Genomic DNA, 19769 nt, shown 5'->3' on the forward strand with positions numbered 1-19769 from the left:
CAATGGCTCTGCCCATCCGTCCCCGTCCCCTCGGGCTAAATCATCCATTTTGGCTGCCTCAGAAGCAGGGGATTCTCACAGGGTCACTGAGGCCCCACCCGCGCCAGGTATAACAAACATAAGGTGACGAGAATCAGAGGGGAAATATTTATACACAGCAGCGGAGTTCTGCGAACCCATCAGAGAGAGCTGCACTCGGCCGGGGAGGCGCTGCCTGTCGCACTGGATTACCTCAAGACTCCCAAACCACTTAGTATGCCAGCTCCCCTCTCCCCGAACTTCTGAGTCATCCATTCTGCCCATGCAGACGCTCCTTCCCTGACATTATCTTTAACGTTTTGTAATCATGAAATATTAATGACCGATATTGAATTTAAAGTACAATTTGTGTCTGAATCCTTCGGTGGAAAGGGCAGTTGTAAAGGGACAGTCTTCAAAGAGACGGGGTAAGGGAGGGGCGGGGGACTTGGAAAGCCAGCGCTGAGTGGGGGGTACCAGGGGGCTGCATCTGGCCTCCTCTTCCAGGGTGTTCAGGCCCTAAACTGATCCAGAGGGGTGGTATCCAGCTGCCAGAGATAGCCAAGGATTAACCAGATTAGCTAGAAACTTCCCCATCCGGGTCACCCTAGGCCGAGTCATGTCTTACAACACCCTGATTTTTCCTTCGTACCACAGAGCGTGCTTTAGGATTTCTGTGTGCATTTGTGAGAGCAGTTAGTTAATCTCTCTTCCTGAACGAATGGCTACGTGGGCTTGCCCACCAGTTAGGACGGAGGGCAGCATGATAGAGAATTGGTTCCAGCTGCATGATTTCCCCTTGTTGCCTTCGTTTTCTCATCTATAAAATGGTACTGTATTAAATGACTAGAAGGATAATAACTGTTAATAATAGCAGTTTCTATTTATTTGAAGCCTACAATATGCCAGACATCATACTGAACGCTTTCTATCATGCTGAGTGTTTTATATAAAACATCTCATGTCACGTACATTAGAAATCACTCATGTAAGGTGCCTAGCACGGTAACTGGCACACGGTAGTTGCTATTTATAACCAGAGGAAGAATCTGAGGGGAGAGGGAAAGTTTGACATGATGGGCTGCGGCACCCCCCCCCCCACTTCATCGCGGAGGAGACGAAGCCTAAGGAAGGAAAGCGACTTGCCCCAATCCACCAATAACAGGTGGCTTTCTGACACCCCATCAGGTGTTCCTTAGAGGGACCTGAGGAGGCCGGAAGGAGGAGCAGGGAGGGGGTGCGGGGCTGCAGTGGGGTTTGAGTGGCAGAGAGTGCTCAGTTTCTTCCAGGGACAACACCCCCATGTCTGCCCTCAGCCAGCGTTCCCGATGGCCCCTGTCACCTGCCTGGCCCTGACTGGGCACTAGGGCCTGGGAATATGAGGCCGCTGACCTTGGGAGCTCACAGGTGGGCAGGAGAGACACAGGTCAACATGAGTGGAAGTAAGGCGGCAGTGGGCACTGGGAGAAGCAGGGAGGGTCTTCCCAGCCAGACGGGAGGAAGGCAGGAAGGCTTTCCTAGAAAACAGGACATCTGACTTGGGTCTCAAAGGCTGAGGAAGCCTTTGAAAGGGGATTTGAGTGTTCCCAGCAGAACGACCAGTGAGTGCAAAGGCCTGGAGGCTTGGGCAGAGTCTACTGTCCAGTCTGAGGACAGATAGATGCGCTGTGTCCAGAGGCTGGGGCTGGAAGATGGAGCAGGCGAGATGAGGTGGGCATGCGGAAGTTCACAGGATGTCCTGTGAGGAGCCGGACGCCTCCGGAAACGAAGGGGAGCAAATGGAAGTCATTGAGCAGAAGAGTGACATGGTCAGATGTGTGGACCCCAACATTCCCTCAGGCTGATAGGGGAGGGCAGACAGGAGGGGGCGGCCTGGAGCAGGAGAACGAATGAGAGGCTGTCAGGAAGACCCAGGCTTAGATGCATGCTGGGGGCCGCCAGGGCAGGGCTGGGGCGGAGGGAGGAAGCGCCAGAGAGGCTGAGCGTGGTGGAGAAGTCTGGCACAATCCTGCAGTGAACTTCCTGTCGCCAGAAGTACGTAACTCAGGCCTGGGCTCCTCTTGGGCTGGGTAACTTCCGGGATCCCGTGCCACCTAACGGATCCCAACAAGAGCAACATCTGTAGAGTCTCCGTAGGACAGCCCAGAACATCAGGCCCAGCTCAGCCCTAGGGAAGAAAACCTTGTCCCACCCTCCCCCCACCCCCATTCCAGAGCCCCTACTTCACCTGGAAGTCCTCCCCAACCCTCTGGGGGACTGAACTCCCCACAACGAGGTCAAAGCCTTCAGTCTCCACGTGGAAGCCAAACACATGATACGAGGGACAGAGAAGCACCTGAACCTCTCGCTCCCATAGGAGGTGAGCGGAGACAGGGCAGGAAAGGCAAGGAGGCCACTCCTGACAGACCTGACAGCCCTTCCGCTAGAGCACCCCCACCTGCTCAGCCAGCCCCCCTCACTGTCCTGTCTTGGCTGGCTGGTAATTGGGATGATAAATCTTCCTGCTCAGCTGGCCAGCTCTAATCAGAGCCTGGTGTTCAGATGCAATTTAATTCCCTTGGGAGGAGGAGGGGCTGAGGAGCTGGTGGAGAAAGGGGTCCGGGTTCTGCTCCTACCCCCTACCACAGCAAGTGAGTGGGAAGGAGGCACCTTCCAGCTGCCCCCCTCCCCACCTCCCTCCCTCCCTCTCCCCACTTCCCACTCTCCTTCCCACTCCCACTCTCGCAACCTCACGTGTGTGTCTCTCTCTCTCCGAGCTTCTCTCTTTTTCTGCGACAGCCAAGGAGAACTTCCAAGTCCAACTCCATTTGCTTTACTGATGAGAAACCTTAGTCCGGAGAGGGAGGCAGGAACAGGGTCACGGCCAGACCACTTCTTAGATGGAGAGATCCTGGAGGAGGAACGACCCTCGCAGAGCCAGCCCATCCGAGAAGGTCCCGGTCTCTCCCTGTCACCTCCCCGGCATCCCAGCCTAGTCGGGGGTGTCACAGACAATGAAATGCATTTGTTCGACAATCTTTGTTAAGCACCTACTGTGCGCCAGTCACGTGGGTGCTAGGGATACAGCAGTAAACAAAATAGACAACAATTCTGCTTACTTCCTAATAGGGGAGATGGATGAGAACACGTTAGGCAAGTCGAACTACCGGGGATGTTGGAGAAGCGTTGCTGCCGAGAGAAATAGCAGGGAAGGGGTGTCTGGGGGGATGGCGAGGGGCAAATCTAAATAAGGGGAGGTCCCTCCGAGAAAATATTTGGGCGAAGAACTGAAGGAGGGGAAGGAACAAACTTGGAGCAGAGCTAAAGGGAGAGAGGGCTGAGGGACGAGGCCAGGAAGGCGGTGACAGGAGGAGCCATGGGGTCTTATGGGCACGCAGGACTTTAAACTCTGGTTGCCCAGGACTGAGGCAGTCAAGGGAAGCTTCCAGGTGGAGGCAGGGACATCCGTTTGGGACCTGGAAGGCAAGTAGTGCTCTGCCAGCTAAAGATGGTAAGAAAGTCAATACCATCTGGTGGTTGGAAAGTCTCCCTTTGGAACTAGACCCACGTTAAAGTTCTGGCTCCATCGATTTTCCCGTTGAGAACTTGGGCGAGTTCTCTTCCTCTCTGGGCTGGTTTTCTCATCAATGAAATAGCACTAATACTGGTTCGTAGCTCCCACAATTGTCGACAGGACGAAGTGGGCGGCACAGACGCCGGCCCGTGGCAGGGGCCCAGTACGTGCGGGCACCCTCCTGGCAGTGCCCCAACAGAGTCACCAGGCCACGTCCCATCTCCCCTGCCCAGTGGCCCTCAGCCCTCCAAGCCCGGTTCGGTTCAGATGCTAGGTGAGTAACTGCCAGGGGTTGGGGTGCTCCTTGGAAGAGATCTAGAGTCATTATCCACACCTCCCTTCACCGCAGGGCCTTTGCACATGCTCTTTCTGCTCCCTGGGGCGCTCTTTCCCTCCCATCCCCTTCATCTAATCGTTTTAACAATGGCTTTCACGTTACCTCCTTTACTTCCTAGTTGAATCTCAGCCTAAAACTCACCTAGAGAAAATACCCCAGCACCCCACCAAGGCAGGGTCCCCTGCTGCCTGCTCTCACAGCTCCTGAACTTTTATCTCTCAGCTCTTATCACAGTCTGGAGTAATGTTTGTCCCTGCCACTAGACTGAGAGGCCATGTTGGTCTTGTTCACTGTTGTGTCCTTGGTACAAAGGAGGAGCTCAATCCATACTCAACAGCAAAAACCAGAAGTCTCAGCTCCAAATTCCTCAGTCCAACCCCCCGATCCATTATATGTAAGGGACGCTGGGGTCCAAAGAAGGTAAGAGATCTGCCCGCACGGCACAACCATTCTCCTGCCCCAAGTCCAGTCTCTTCCCGAGGCAGCCAGTGAACTTCCCGGCCCCCTTGGCCCATCGGTCCCCCAGGGCCTCACCTGCCACCTCCCAGATTAATGGTGAGCCAGCTCAGGGAAGAAGCATCGGGCCGAAGCACGTTTAATTTTAATTTAGGAATCCGTTAAGGCTGCAGGCCTGCTCAGCTCTGGGCTGTCAATCAGCCTTCCTCAAGGCTGCATCAATTAGTTTAAAAATATTGAATGTAATTTTGCCTGACACAACATATTGCAGCTACTGCAAAATATAATTTATTTTAGAAGAAGAAATAATTAAACTAATTTGCATGTCAGTCAGCTGAACTGAGATGCCAAGAGGAGGGGTGGGACCCGTGGGGGATCTGGCCCCTGGAGAGGACACCTGCTGTTGGGTATTGGGTGAGATCAGCGTGCGCCCAGGTCCAAGCAGTAGTCACTGCTGGACGGACTAATATCCAGGCAGCTGGATATTGTATCTAAACCAAGCACCAGACTTGGACACAGGAGACGTAGGACCCAACCGAGCTCTACCCTTGACTTGCCTGTGGCTTTGAGCAAATTCCTGCTCATGTCTGGGCCTCAGTTTTCTCGTCTACAAAATGGGTTTAACGAGACCTCCTTTACAGATGGTCTTGAGGATCGAATGGGGTCATAGATAAGAAAGTTCGTTGTAAATTGAGAAGTCCTGCACAGAGGTGAAGAATAATTAATGGACGAATTCTTTGTTTTATATCAGAAACATCTAAGGTGGTAAAAGTGTGAATTATTATTATCAATTCTTACAAATGGTGCTTACTGTGGTCAGGAGGGGTTTGGAGGAAGTCATTCAGATTTTGCCAACTGCCAGTCACCCAAGGCCGTGGCTGGCAACCCTTCTTACATATTAGGTTCATGGAGCTGTTTAAAAAACATCAATGACCAAGCCTTGGGCACTGGTGTATTTTAAAGCTTTTCCAGGTGCTTCCAATATGCAACCAGGCTGGAGACTGCTGCAGGGTCAAGGGCACTGGATCCTGACTTTGGGCTGGCCCACAAACTCTGGGAGTTCCAGGATAGCCCCGGCTTCAGGGGTCCCTAGGGTAAGCTTTGCAGGTGGCGACTTTGGCAAGGTAGAGGCTCCCCTCTTCAGTGCCCCACCTGACTCATGCCAAAGCATTCAAGGCTTTCCCAAGAGGTGACTTGTGACATTAAAAAAAAATAGGAAGAAGAAGGACAACAACAAAACGGTAATTATGTGAGGTGAAGGATGCGTTAACTGACTTTACTGTGGTCAACATGTCACGATATATACAGGTAGCGAATCATCCCATTCTATACCTTAAACTAACACCAGGTTATATGACAATTATATGTCAATAAAGCTGGAGAAAGAAAGAAAGAAAGAATGAATGAATGAATGAATGAAAGAAAGAAAGAAAGAAAGAAAGAAAGAGAAAGAAAGAGAAAGAAAGAAAGAAAGAAAGAAAGAAAGAAAGAAGAAAGAGGACGTAAGGAAGGAAGGAAGGAAGGAAGAAAGAAAGAAAGAAAGAAAGAAAGAAAGAAAGAAAGAAAGAAAGAAAGAAAGAAAGAAAGAAAGAAAGAAAAAGAGAAGAGGCCCAGCAGAACCCAAAGAAGAGGAGCCATAATGGGGGTCTCGCTGGCAGTGGACCCAGCCCTCCAGCAGGTGCCCACTGAAAGAGGAACGTGTCCTGCTCCCAGGCCTTCCTTCTGCATGGCTCACGGAACTCTGTCTCTGCCTCCAGCCCCTGCGCCACCCCCATGTCAGGGGAGGGGTCCCAGGAAGGGCACTCAGGCCCGTGCCAACCCCCTACTCTCCCTCTGACTCAGCGGGGAGAGAGGTGGCTGTTCTCCGTAGCAGCCCTCACCCTCCCCACCGTCTGTCTGTTTAAATTCTCCAGCAACACACTCTTAAAAATAACAACTCACCCGGCATTCCCAGTCACGACTCCTATCTCTCGCCCTCGGAAAAACCCCCTCTAATCACTGAAGCAGCGGATCTGGGTGAGCTGAGGAGATAAGGTGCCCCTGGCTAAGGGGAGCTGCGGAGAGGGGTCAGAGTCTGAGTTAATTAAACACACATACACACACACACACACACACACGCGCGCACACACACACGCACACACGTCCTTTCCCAGACACCTCAGGAGGTGGCTGCAGCTGCCTTTTAGTCTCCATTTCTGTCAACACACATGAGCAGCTGCAGTCGGCACCCAGCAGACCCCGAGTTCAGAGGACGAGGAGAAGACCAGCCCCAGCCTCCCCCAAAACTCATGGGCTTCCTGGCTGCTAGAAACTTCCAGGTTGCCCCCCAAGTAGCTCCCTGCCAGTCAGGCCAGAGACCCAGCCATTGAGTCACTACCAGAAAGGGGGTAGTTTCCTCTCCCCAGGGATATCCTTGAAGTCACTGGGGGGAGGAGCGTGTCAGGAATGAACTCATGGCTGAGACAGCCGGTGGGCGTTCAGAGGTCTGGGCGGTGAGGCTAGAAAGGGCCAACATTTGGGGTGCTTCTCAAAAAGGACAGGCTGAGATGAGGTGTCCCAGCATCCTAGTCACTTGATGTCACTGCTGAACAGCCCCTTCAAGGGTGTTTTTTTGTTGTTGTTCAATAAATCCTTATGTAGCAATTGCTGTGTGTTTTAGAGACTTTACAGATATTAACTCAATCTGTCCCGTTAACCAACCCATTGCTAGTAATCTCATTTCGCTGGTAAGAAAACCAAGGCACAGAGAAAACAAGCAACTTGGCATGGATCACACGAAACTAAGTGACAGATTTGGGATAGAACCACGTGGCTCCAGAGTTCTTGCTCTTAATCACTATGCTCTATTCATTTTCTGGGTGTGGAAACTGAACTCAGAGAGGGAAAGGTCTTACCCACGGTCGAGCACTGGGTCAAGGACAGAGCCACGCCTGGAATTCAAGCCTCTTTCCATCTAAATCCTTCCAGGCTTCATTCATTCATTCATTAAACAAATGTATTAGAACCTACTCTGTGCCATATTCCATAAGTCTGGGAACCCAAGGAATAATATGACAGAGACCTTGGCCTCAAAGGCATCACAGTTGGAGGGGTTGAGGACATTATAGTTTTCCTGAGGACCCCAGGCCAAGACCCACCTCCAGTGGACTTGTCTTGCCCTTTCGGGATCAAGTCTTGAAAGAGCAGAAGTTTGAGAGTTCAGTTGCCAACTGACCAAGTCTTTATAAACTTTCCCATGTTTTCATTTCTCTTCTGCAATATGGGGATATAAGTTGTACCAAACCACAGGGTTTCTACGCAGATACCTGAAGTAAGAGGCGTGGATGCTCCTGTCCGGTCCGTTCTGTGGTCCGTTCTGTGTACTCTGCGATGAGGGGATGGAGCCGGCAATGGGGATGGAGCCGGCAGAGGTGGGAGCGGAGGCGGTGAGCGATGGACTTCGCGTTTGTGATGCTGGTAGAGCGAGTGAAGGAGGTGCTAGCGGACAGGGTGGTGGTGGTGATAAGTCTAATGGTGATGGTAGTGACGGTGATGATCTCGTAGTGACGGTAACAGAGGTGCCGTGCTGGCGTTGGTGACGGTGGTGGTGGTGAGGATGGCGATGGTGGTACTGATAGCTATGTCGGCAGTAGTGGTAATAGTGACGGTGATGATAATGGTGACAGCGGGTGGTGTTACTGGCGATGGCAGTGGGCGGCATTGGTGATTATGGTGGTGAAGGTTGGCTGATGATGCCAGGGGTGCCAGTGCTGATGGCGGTGGTAGTCATGGTGACAGTGACAGTAATGGTGGTGGCTATGGAGATAATCCAATGGCGGTGATGGTAACAGCAATGGTGGTGGCGATGGTGATGGTGCCGATAACCCACTGATGCCCGACGTCCTCATCCTGGTCCTAGTACTGCTGATCAACCCACACGTCTCTCAGTGTGACCCGCTGCCTGATCTTGTCCACCAGCAGGTGGAGGGTTGCCACATACCTGATGCCTCTCACCCTCCCCTTGTGCTCTTGTTACAGACAATCATGCCCAGCTCTCCCGGGCATCCCTAAGGATCCGAATCCTGGATGTGAACGACAATCCCCCGGAGCTGGCCACACCCTATGAGGCGGCCGTGTGTGAGGACGCCAAGCCAGGCCAGGTACCACCAAGGGGGTGGGGACTTTGGGTTGCTGCCGGGACTGACCGGGGTACCCTCTCTACCCAGGCCCAGAGTGGGCTTGGCCTCACATCAGTCCCCTGCCCCCTCCTCACCCTGCAGCTCATCCAGACCATCAGCGTGGTGGACAGAGACGAGCCCCAGGGTGGGCACCGCTTCTATTTCCGCCTGGTGCCTGAAGCTCCCAGCAACCCTCATTTCTCTCTGCTTGACATCCAAGGTGAGTTATCTCTGAACCCCCAAATTGTAGGGTGCCTGGAGGGAGGGGCCTAGCCTTCCCACCTTTGCCCCACATTATAGATGGAGAGACTGAGGCATCCAGAGGGCCAGCAGGCCAGCGTTCAGTCCAAGATCACACAGAAAGTCCGGGCCAAGCTGGAACTGTTACCCAGCCCGCTGGCCAAACGCTGAAGAACAAGCAGGTTGTGGGTTGGTGGAGTGGAGAGGGGGCATTTCAAGGGCAGAGAATGGTAGGTGGAGAGATACAGAGAGGCAGTCCATGAGGAGCGGGTGGACCGGAGTCCAGGGTGGAGAGAGCCCCTAGTCTAAGCGAAGGCTGAAATAAGCCACATGCGCACACTCCCGCGCTTCAGTTCAATAAATACTTCACCCCACTCCCCTTGCTCGGCATCCTGACGGCCACCCTGGGAGGTGGTTTTCTTACTCCAACCCCCGTTTTGCAGGTCATGAAACCGAGACTCTAAGAGACCTGCCCAGAGCCCTATAGGGAGTCAGTGGTGAGGCTGGGATTCAAACCCACACCTGTCTCAGACCCAGTGTGCTTCCTGCCTTAGCTCTACCTTGAAAAGAAACTGCCCCGCCCAGCCTGAACTGATCCCATTGTGAGACACGCCCCAGCAAGTTCCCCAAAGACCTGAAGTTTGAACCTTTAAGGAACAGACTTGGCGGGGGAGGCAGGGGGGAAGTGGCCAACACACAGGAGGGAGGGACCTGGGTCCCAGTCCTGGCTCACTTCGCTGCTCTTTTTTTGGTAAGGTCTGCACCTCTCTAAGCCTGTTTCATCATCTGTAAAATGAGGCTGAAAATGCCAGCCACCTCAGGTGGCTGTGTGGCCTCAGTAAGATGAGAGCTAATGAGGTATATTGTTAGTAACTACGACATGTCATTTCCTTCGTTCAGCAATTATTTATTGAGCATTTATTGAAACACAGTGCCCATATGTCAGGCACAGTGGCAAACCAGACAAAATCCCTGTCCTCTGGAGTTTACGTTCTGGTGAGGGGAGAAAGAAATGAAACAAATAAATAATATGCTGGGGACAGTAAGTGGCCGGGGTGGGGCGGGGAGGAATAATGCAATAGTCATAAGAGTCTGGGCTTTGTTTTATTCAGTGCTGGACCCTGGGTGCCTAGAGCAGTGCCTGGCACACAGTAGGTGTTCGCTAAAGCATCTTAAACAAAACAGGAGAAAATAAATCAGGATGAGAGTAGAAGCTTTGTAAATAAGGCAGCCTGGGAAAGCCACCTAAATGAATCAATAGTGAGCAGGGATCGAAAGGAAATGAGGGAGTGAGCCGTGCAGATAACTGGACGAAGAATGATCCAGGTGGACAGGCAGCAAGTGCAGAGTCCCTGAGGCGGGAGCCGTCCCGGGATGCTCAAGGAGCAGGAGACTTGTGTGGTTGGAGTGAGTGAGAGACAGGACTAGGAGCAGATGCAGTGCCGGGGGCCAGACCTTTCCGGTTCCTTTTGACTCTGTTACAGGTCTGGAATCAACCCCCAAGACCTCTACACCCCTCTCCTCCAAAGGGAGAGACCTCCGTGGCCTCCGAAGCCGGATCCATCTGTATTTCCAGGAGTCATATTAAAAATATTGAACACTTAGTGCAGTTCAGATAACCAATCTGAAAGGACACTGGCCATAAATAGCCTGGGGCAGGACTCTGGGGCCCCTGCAGTGCCAGGCTTTAACCCCTAGTGGTTTGATTGTGTTGAAGTTTAGGAGGTGCCTGGGGGAAAGGCTAAGACAGCAGGGAGAGACTTGAGGGGCTCAGAGTCATGGCTACTCGAACCTTTTTGGAACTATTTCGATATTTTGACAATCTGTACGACCTGTCCTGCCTACTCATTATTCCAGTGGTGTTTTGAGCTGGTCCCAGAAGACACAAATGACTCTGGCGTGACCTTGCCTGATTCATAAGTCTTCCCAACCCGAGGAGCCTGAGGTTCTCTGCCCCAAATGCCTCTCTTTGACCAGAGGCCAACGAAGCTGTTAGGTGGTGGGACCGCCTGGCACAAGGCTTAGGAGCGAGGGTGGCAGCAGCCATGAAAGGTCTCCTGCTCCAGCGTCCCAGCCCCTTCCCACACTGTGCCAAGCCCCCTCTCCCTCGCCGTATAAATATCCTAGGTGACAAACGGCTACCCCAACCCATCTGTTTCTTTGTACAAATTTGTAGCCAGTTTGGAAACCTGATTTATAAATATTGCTTTTGCAGCCAAGGATTGACACTGATATATGTCAGCCCAGATGGATGGATGCAGTGCTGGGCGCAGAGCCCACCTAGAAGGTTGGGGCAGGGGTCTGGGGTAGCCAGTGGCTTCCCCAACTGAAGCCAGATGCTGCCCAGGAGGACAGCTCAGGGGTTCAGGGATGATGCCCAGGGATTCCCTCTTAGGGAGTGAAAGAGTGGCGGAGACCAGAGCTCGTAAAACATATGGCTCCAAGGCCAGAGACAGCAACCCTGGGAAACAAACATTCCTCTCCCCTCCTCTGTTCTTGCTTAGGAATTTGAGGCTGAGCCAGAGCCAGCCACTCATTTTTCAAATCTGTTTAATTCTCCGTTCCTCTACTACTGCTATTATCTCACACCTAAAACACACAATAGCTTCCTAACTGCTCTTCCACATCCACTCTTGTATTTTACATTAGAAGCTTCCTTTCCTGGAATATAGGCTCGGCAAGGGCAAGGACCATGTTTGTCTTGTTCATTACTGTATACTCAGGGACTAGAATAGTTCTGACACATAAAAGGTGCCCAATTAGAATTTGCTGCTGAATGAATGAATATGTCACTAGGTCGCTTCTTTGCTCAAAACCCAACAATCAGCAGCCTCCCATTGCTTTTAAGAAAATAACCCATGATAAATTCTTTACCGTGGCCTCTAAGACTTTCCATGATGAGCCCCTGCCTCTCCCTCCAGCTTTATCTTGACTCACATTAGCCATCACCCTCATTCCTCTAGTCACAAAGAATTGCTTTGGGTTCCTTGAGTATATTATGTTTCTTCCAATCTCAGGGCCTTTGTATGGGCTGTTTCCTCTCTTTGAACTAATCATTCAGAGCTCAGCAATATCACTTCTTCCAAGAAGCCCTCCCTGACCTTCCAGACTGGGTCTGGTCCTCTGTTAGGTGCTCTTCCTATATGTTTTCTATTTACCACTCACCAGGGTTTGCGATTTGTAGACTAAGTCAGGGGTCTATTTGATTAACATTGTCTCAGACATAAGCTCAGATCCAGGACAATTGGTTTAGCTCTCCATTGTTCTCCCCCAGTGACTAGCATGGTGCCTACCACATAATTGTTGCTCAATAAAGATTTATTGGATGGAAGGATGGGCAGATGGACAGACAGGTGAATGGATGGACAGTTAGGGAGACAGATGTATGTGTGGGTACAGGATGGACAGATGGATAGATGATTTGACGGGCGGATGGAAAAGGTAGCTGTGCCAACAATTTACTGGATAGATTCAGACAAGTCACTTCTCTCTGAGCCTCAACTTCCAGATATAAAATGCAGATAATGTTACAACTCTTGGTTGTGAAAATTAAACATTGCTATGTATTTAAGTACCCACGCAGTCCTTGATGCTTAGAAAGCATGTAGTACAGGCAAAGAACTCCCACCATTCCCCCTTCCCGCTTTTCTCAGGGGAAGGCAGATATTTTCACAGCTGGGATTGACGCAATCTTTGACGGGAAGGCTAGGGTCCAAGCCAAAGCTTGAGGAACCAACCCAGGACCACCAGTTGCTCCCAAAGTTGTGGTTCATTCAAGTGTCATTCTTCAAGCCTGGCTCGGTGCCAGGCAAGAGACAGGCATGCGCTAATGTAACACAGCGTGACGAGCGCTGTCACAGAAATGTGCATGGGACCTGCGTAGTCTAAGCAAGGAGAGGAGAGCCATAAATCCTTCCTTCCCAGGGAAGCAGAGAAAGGAGGCCACAGAAAGGAGGTGACATTTAGCTGGAGCATGACGGATGAGGAATTTGCCCAGGCAAGAAGGTGGAGAGGGTGTTTCAGATAGCGGGAACTTGGTGAGTAGCAGCAGAGCAGCCTAGACAGAGTGGGCATATAGTGCAGTACCAGGAACATCGGGGTGGGGACATGAAAAAAAAAGAAAAAGCAGCATTTATTATGAATTTCTACGTGCTGGGAACTATTCTAAGGGTTATGCATGAATTCTACCATTTAATCCTCACACCTACGTGATACTATTTTCCTCAGTTACAGATTAGGAAACCGATGTCCATAGAAGCTAAGCGAGTTTCCCAAGCCAGTAAATCGTTGACTCGGCATTATTTTTAACATGTTTATGGAAATTTTCAAATGGGTATAAAAGTGGATAGAATAATATGATGAACCCTCATGTGCCTATCTCATGAGCTTCAACTCATGACCAATCAATCCCGTTTCAGCTGGACCTCTAGTCCACTTCCCAGACATGCTCAAGGTCACAAGTCAGCCCGCCAAGGTCGCTTTTTCCTGCATCGTGTCCTTGATGGGGAAGACTAGGACAGGGGCCCTGACACGGGGCCTGCAGGAAAGAGGCTGGGTTACCTGGGGCCACAAAGCTGGGGAAGGGGCCTAGGCCGCCAAAGTCCGAGGTCGGAGAGACCAGCCAGAAGACTTCAAGAAGAGGGAAAAGGACTCAGAAAGGCTGGGCCTCTTCTTGTGGAGTTGGCTATGAAGGGCAGGGGGACAGTGGCCACCTGGGCTCTAGTGCTTCTGAACCACCGTGTGGGCAGGCATCAAAATGATTGAGGCTCAGGGATGGCCTGACCCGTACAGGAGAGGCGCAGAGGAGACAGAAAGTCCAAGGGAAGTAGACACCATGTGCTCCAAGACCAGCCATTCCCCCACCCCCTCCAAGTCCTGCCTTGCGTTCCCAAAAACAGGTAACTGCAGAGCAATGAGTGTGACTTCCATTAGCTCACTGTTCTCTCTGGCCACATGTATACAAAGAAAAGAGGTAGATAAGGAGAGCTTGGCACACGAGGGTCCCCTCCTCAAGCCCCGGGGGCCATGCCCCCAGCCCTCCAAGCTCAGCCTCTTAAACGCTTGACAGAGAGCTTCCTCCGCCAAAGACAGGTGCCAGCCGGAGTTCCCGGTCTTCTCTGATGACCCAGAACTTGTCAGGGCCCAGAAAGCTGTAACCCAAGGACCACAGGACCCCGGGGTCAGGATGCATTGGACGGCTGGAGTGGAATCTGGAACAAAAATTGGCTGTTGAGACAAAGGGTGCAAAAAAAAAAAGAAAGAAAGAAAGTGACATAGCCAGAGACGACAGGACCTTGGCACAGCTGGGGACAAAATCTTGGAATAGCTTGAATTGGAAAACAGAATCTTGACACAGCTAGGAATAGAATCTTGGGACAGCTAAGGACAGAACCGTGGGCTCTATGGCTGAGAACAGGATCTTCCGGCGGCTGAGGGCAGAATTTGGGCACAGCCGGTAACATAATTTTAGGGGATGAGGAATATACCCATGGGTCAGTTGGGAGGCAGTAGCTTGGGACGTCGGGAGGCAAATCCCGAGGTGGAATCGGGAGGTGGCTGGGGCGGGGGCGTCACACGCTGTTCTCTGGGCCCCAAGTCACGTGCTGCCCCCTGTTTCCGGAGCAGACAACACGGCCGCAGTGCACACGCAGCACATGGGCTTCAACCGGCAGGAGCAGGACGTGTTCTTCCTGCCCATCCTGGTGGTGGACAGCGGGCCGCCCACGCTGAGCAGCACGGGCACCCTCACCATCCGCATCTGCGGCTGCGACAGCTCCGGCACCATCCAGTCCTGCAACACCACGGCCTTTGTCATGGCCGCCTCCCTCAGCCCTGGCGCCCTCATCGCCCTCTTGGTCTGTGTCCTCATTCTGGTCGGTGAGTCCTCTGAGAGCCGCCCCCTGCCCTGTCAGCCCCCGTCCTGGGTCTTGGATTTCCTTCCTTAGTAGTCCTCATGGGGCCTCAGTCTCCCTCTCTGTACAAAGAAAGGCTGGCCCGAATGACTCCGAGCTCTAACACGCGGCTCCTATGAAAAGTCTTCTAAGTTCAGATCAGCCCCACCACCGACTCCGGACCATGTCAGCCCGCACCTGAGACCAAGTCACGCTGGCCCACCTTCTACATACCCCCAAACTCTCCCTAATTTTTAAAAACCAAGCATATTTTTTAAATTCTCTCAGGTCTATTGTCCTGTTTTGTTCTCTATTTAGGATTTTTAGTATAAAGGGCTCGTACGAACCTCACAACCACTCAGCCAGGTATATCAACCCCGTTTTTCGGATGAGAAACCTGAGGCTCGGAGAGGTTAAGCGGCTCGCATAAGGGTACACAAGTCCTCTGACCCAGAGTCAGGTCTCCTCTCCCTGTGCTGCCTGCTCCTTTAACTGCCCCACCTGCTAGGAATCTAAATGGGGGGGGGGGGGGGAGGGGAGCGGTAAAACCTTGGGGCAATAGGACAAAAGCTTAAGAATTCAGGAGGCAAAATTTACTTTGGTATCAGTTCCACCCGCAGCCAATTAAACCCCCGAAATGTTCCCAGGGAAGAGGAACTAAACTGGATTCCAGCGGCCGTAATGCCTCCTCTGGCCTCACCTCACCCCTGACTACTGGACTTCACAGAACAGCCAGAGCTAGAAAACTCAAGGGGGGGGGGGGGTCCACACTGTAGATACCTACCGGCTTTGCTGAGTTCCCTGGGAGATGTCAGCTGCCCCCCACTGCTCACTGTCTATCACTGGCATAGCTGCTACCCGCCCCCGAGGACCTGCCCGTGGCCAGGCTGCACCTCCTCAGGTGCCCACAGAGGCCCTGGGCAGGCTTCTCCTAGCCGGGAGGCCCCAGCCCCTCTTCTCTCCCCTCCCCAGCCCATGGCTCAGAAACCCTTTTTCCACAGGGTGCACTTTACAGCGGTTTCATTTTCCGAGGCAGTGCAAACAAATTTCTGCCTAATTGCCCACAAACGAAGAAAGTGCACATCAGTGCTCTAAAGGTGACGGGCGGAATCGCTGATCGGGCCTGGCACATCTGTCGCCTGCCGCCTGCGCTCCCCACCATCTGCTCTCACGGGCATCCCCTTCTGCAGCTCCCGGCCTCCGGCTCCAAAAGCCATCCATCCATCTTCCCCACTTCTCTCCTGACACCTTCCCTCCCTCCGGGCCTATCCCTGGCCTCCACCCCCTTCCCTGTCATGAGCCACCTTGTTAGGCCATGAGCCAGCACCCTGCCCCGTGGCCCTAGCAGCTGGCTCTGGCCACCAGCCCGGCAGAGCTGTTTGGAGCAGCAAGGAGAATCTAGGGCCTGGCATAGTACCCAAACACATCTGTCCAGCCATCCACCCACCTATCCATTTAATTCTCTCCTTCATTCATCAGTTCCTTATTTATCCATCCAGCAAGGTCCCCCTCTGTGCTAAACTGTGCTAGGCACTGGGACTCAATAATGAACAAAAGAGACTAAAAGCCCTGAGTAACTGGAGAGTTGAGGCTGCCATCACTGGGATAGAGGAGACTGAGGATGAGAAGGGGGAAAGATTTGGACGTGTGAAGTTCGAGATTCTCTTGGTGAACTCAGAGGACTTGTTGAGTGGGAAACTGGATGTACGATCTAGATTTCAGGGGAGGCGTCCAGGCTGGAGGTTTTGATAAGGGAGTCGTCGGCCTCTAAATGGATCTTAAAGCCATGAATGAGACGACAAGAAGAGCACCAAGCGAGGGAGTGTGGATGAAGGTCCAAGGACCGAGTCCCGGGACGTCTGAGGTTAAGGAGTCAAAGAGGAGAGGAGAAGCCTGCCTGAAAGACTGAGTAATAATGACGTGGGAGGAGGCAGAGAGTGTGGAGTGCTGGGAGTCAAGTGAAGAAAGCCAGGAAGGGATGATTCATTCATTCACCCATCCCTTCATTCACCCAAGTTTCCACCCAACCCTTCACTAAGTCATTCATCCAACAAGCATGCTCCAAGTGCTTACGGCATGCCAGGCACCGAGCTGGGAGGACATTCCCCAGGCCCTCAAGGGTAGTATAGAGTGTCTGTTTCTGGATGGGAGGAACCTGACATGTTCACACCGCAGGGCCTGTGCTGTGATGGAGCAGTGGTCCTCAGACCTGTAGATCTAGGGCTGAACCCGAGAATTCACATTTCTAACACGTTCCCAGGAGATGCTTGATGCTGCTGGTCAAGAGACGGAGACTTGAGAACCAGTGTGATAGGGGGAAGAGCCCCTCGCCAGGGGAGCTTGGAGATGATGGTACTGAACCTGGCCTGGAGCTCTCAGGAGATGTCTTGACCTGAGGCTCGGAGAACTAAGACAGTGCTCAGAACCTCTGGAGTGGACAGAGGAGGGCCACGGTGAGAGAGGTCAGGGTCAAGGACATTTTCCCCTCCCCTAGGCCCTCAGCAGCCCCTTGTGTAACCCCAGCAGCTAGAGAACTCAGGGGTGTATTTATTTCTTCAATAGAGTTGAAGATGGAGACTTCCGAGGTTGGGTTCAGCCCGCAACACCCATGAAATCTTTTGCACACCTCCCAATGGGGGTGGTAGCTCTCTAGATAACTAGTTTAGTGCTGACTATAAGAAAGGTCTTTTATACCCAGAAATGTAGGAAATTGACAGCAGCGTTCAGGATGGGCCAGCTAGGTAGGGGGAAGAGGGGCGGAGCGGCATGCTCCGGGCCGGCCGGGCCTCACTCACCCCTTCTGTCTCCCACGCAGTGCTGGTCCTGCTGATCCTTACCCTCAGGCGCCACCACAAAAGCCACCTGAGCTCGGATGAGGACGAGGACATGCGGGACAACGTCATCAAATACAACGACGAAGGTGGCGGTGAACAGGACACCGAGGCCTACGACATGTCGGCGCTGCGGAGCCTCTACGACTTCGGCGAGCTCAAGAGCGGCGACGGGGGTGGAGACGGGGGCCCGGGAGGGGGCCCGGCCGGGGCCGCTGACAGCCCCCCGCCGTCGCGCCTGCCCTCGGAGCGCCACTCGCTCCCGCAGGGGCCGCCGAGCCCCGAGCCGGACTTCTCGGTGTTCAGGGACTTCATCAGCCGCAAGGTGGCGCTGGCGGACGGGGACCTGACGGTGCCGCCCTACGACGCCTTCCAGACCTACGCCTTCGAAGGCGCGGACTCGCCGGCCGCCTCGCTCAGCTCGCTGCACAGCGGCTCCTCGGGCTCCGAGCAGGACTTCGCCTATCTCAGCAGCTGGGGCCCGCGCTTCCGGCCCCTGGCTGCGCTCTACGCCGGCCACCGCGCGGACGACGAGGCCCAAGCCTCCTAGCCCTCAGCCCTGCTGTCGGGGCGCGGCTGCTGGCCCCACCCAGGACCCGACTGGGCTCCAGGACAAGGCATTTCCCCTGCTCACGCCCTCTCTCACCCTCCCAGGGCGGCCTGAGGGGAGGGAGACTTGTTGGGGGCGGACTCCCCAATGCTCCCCCACGGGGAAAGGGGTGCCACTTTCTGCCCAAATGTGAGGGAACTATGACCAACGTCTTTAAAACAGCAGCGAGACCAGCACTGCGTGGACCTGGGGTTAGAAAGGGAGCTCGGTAGGGTATGGTCGCTGGGCGGATAAGGAACAGGTGGGGGTCACTCTGGGCTTGGGGGAGAAAAACCTGGGGAGAGGACGCTGCCGAAGTGCCACCCAGGTGTCCCCCACCAAGATTTAAGAGGAAAGAAAGGTTGTTTGTTCACTAAGCACCTACTGTGTGCTGGGGTACTGTACAGAGACCATCTTAGTTGTCACAGAAACCATGAGGTGGGGCCCTGCAGGTATTCGATGGAGTAAGCCACCCAGAGAAGTGGCCGTGACCTGTCCAAGGACACCCAGCCAATGATGGTGGAGCCTCTGGCACTTACCGGCTGCCTGGCCTTGGGCAAGTGACCTCACGTCTCTGGACCTCAGTTTCCTCATCTGTCAAATGAGGCTAATAACAGAACCTACCTGGGAGAGCTGTGAGGATAAAAAGAGTTCACAGGTCAAGTGGTTAGGACAGGGCCTGGCACATAGTAGGTGTTCAATAAATGTTAGCCTTTGATACTACTGCTATCTTTGTCGTTATTAGAAGCCCTGCGTGTCTGCATCCCAGATCTGAGCACCCCAGTTGCCCTCCCCGTTTTCCCAACATCTCCAGAGGATTAAGAAATGGTCTCAACTGCCTGTCCTGCCCCTGCTCTGACTTGGGGATAGGGACTTTCCCAGGGACAGCAGAGCCTTCTGGAGTCTCAGGCAACACTGGACCAGGTCACCTGGCAGGAGCGCCAAGAGAGGACAAGCTGGGCAGCTCCAGAACTTGGATGAAGTGAGAGGGTTGGTGGGGGACAGAGGTGCGGTGGGGACCTTATCTGTCTGGTCCAAGAACCCATCAGTTTCCCAACCATGGACCCCAAGTTAAGAACCCCAGGAGCTAAGTCATCTCTAAGCCTCCAGCTTGAACAGTATTTGATTTTAAGATATAGGATCTTTGTCTTCTCACCCATCCCCGAGTGATTCATCCATTCCACACTGACCTGCTGTGAATTCCAGCTCCTGATAGCTGGGCATCTTTCATCAAGGTCCTCAACTGCTGAAGCCTCAGTTTCCTCATCTGTAAAACAGGTCTAATGATAGTCCCTCACTTAAAGAATTGTTGAGGCTTAAAGGGGATCATGAATGTTAAGCCCTGATCTCAGTGCCTTCCTGACACATTGAAAGTGATCAATAAATACTCATTAGCCTTATTTTTTTGCCCTCCCGGGGAGCGTTCGTTCATTCCTTCCATATTTGCTTAGGTCCACTGTGACAGATTCAGAGATGGTCATTATGCCCTGAGTGCCTTACCTATATTATTTCATCTGTTAGGTGAAAGTCTGTCCAAGTCTGTCACCCCAGTTCACAGGTGAGGAAACCGAGGCTAAGAGAGTAATAACACACTCAAGTTACACAGGTCTTAAGTCATTCTTGTCTCCCAGTAACTCAAGGCTCAACTGAGCGAGGTGAGGAGGCGGGGGGCAGAAGTAGCCAATAATAAATAACAC

At 52.9% G+C, this 19769-nt stretch overlaps 1 protein-coding gene across 5 annotated transcripts in view; it reads left to right on the plus strand.

Annotated features, from left to right (window-relative positions):
- CDH22 (cadherin 22) overlaps window positions 1-18795 on the plus strand; it is a 119439-nt gene extending 100644 nt beyond the window's left edge. For 3 of the 5 annotated variants that reach the window (XM_016121236.2, XM_016121235.2, XM_016121237.2), the window contains 4 exons: window positions 8382-8503; window positions 8624-8741; window positions 14387-14638; window positions 17468-18413. In XM_016121236.2, coding sequence (XP_015976722.2) covers window positions 8382-8503; window positions 8624-8741; window positions 14387-14638; window positions 17468-18033 — 1058 coding nt within the window. In that variant the 3' untranslated portion in view covers window positions 18034-18413. Of the gene's footprint in view, window positions 1-8381; window positions 8504-8623; window positions 8742-14386; window positions 14639-17467 lie in introns of all 5 variants that reach the window. The other 2 variants (XM_016121238.2, XM_016121239.2) reach the window with 1 other exon arrangement.
- The last annotated feature ends 974 nt before the right edge of the window (window positions 18796-19769 follow it).

This window comes from Rousettus aegyptiacus, unplaced genomic scaffold (genome assembly GCF_014176215.1).
Source record: "Rousettus aegyptiacus isolate mRouAeg1 unplaced genomic scaffold, mRouAeg1.p scaffold_m13_p_12, whole genome shotgun sequence".
In the NCBI taxonomy this organism is placed as follows: Eukaryota; Metazoa; Chordata; class Mammalia; order Chiroptera; family Pteropodidae; genus Rousettus; species Rousettus aegyptiacus.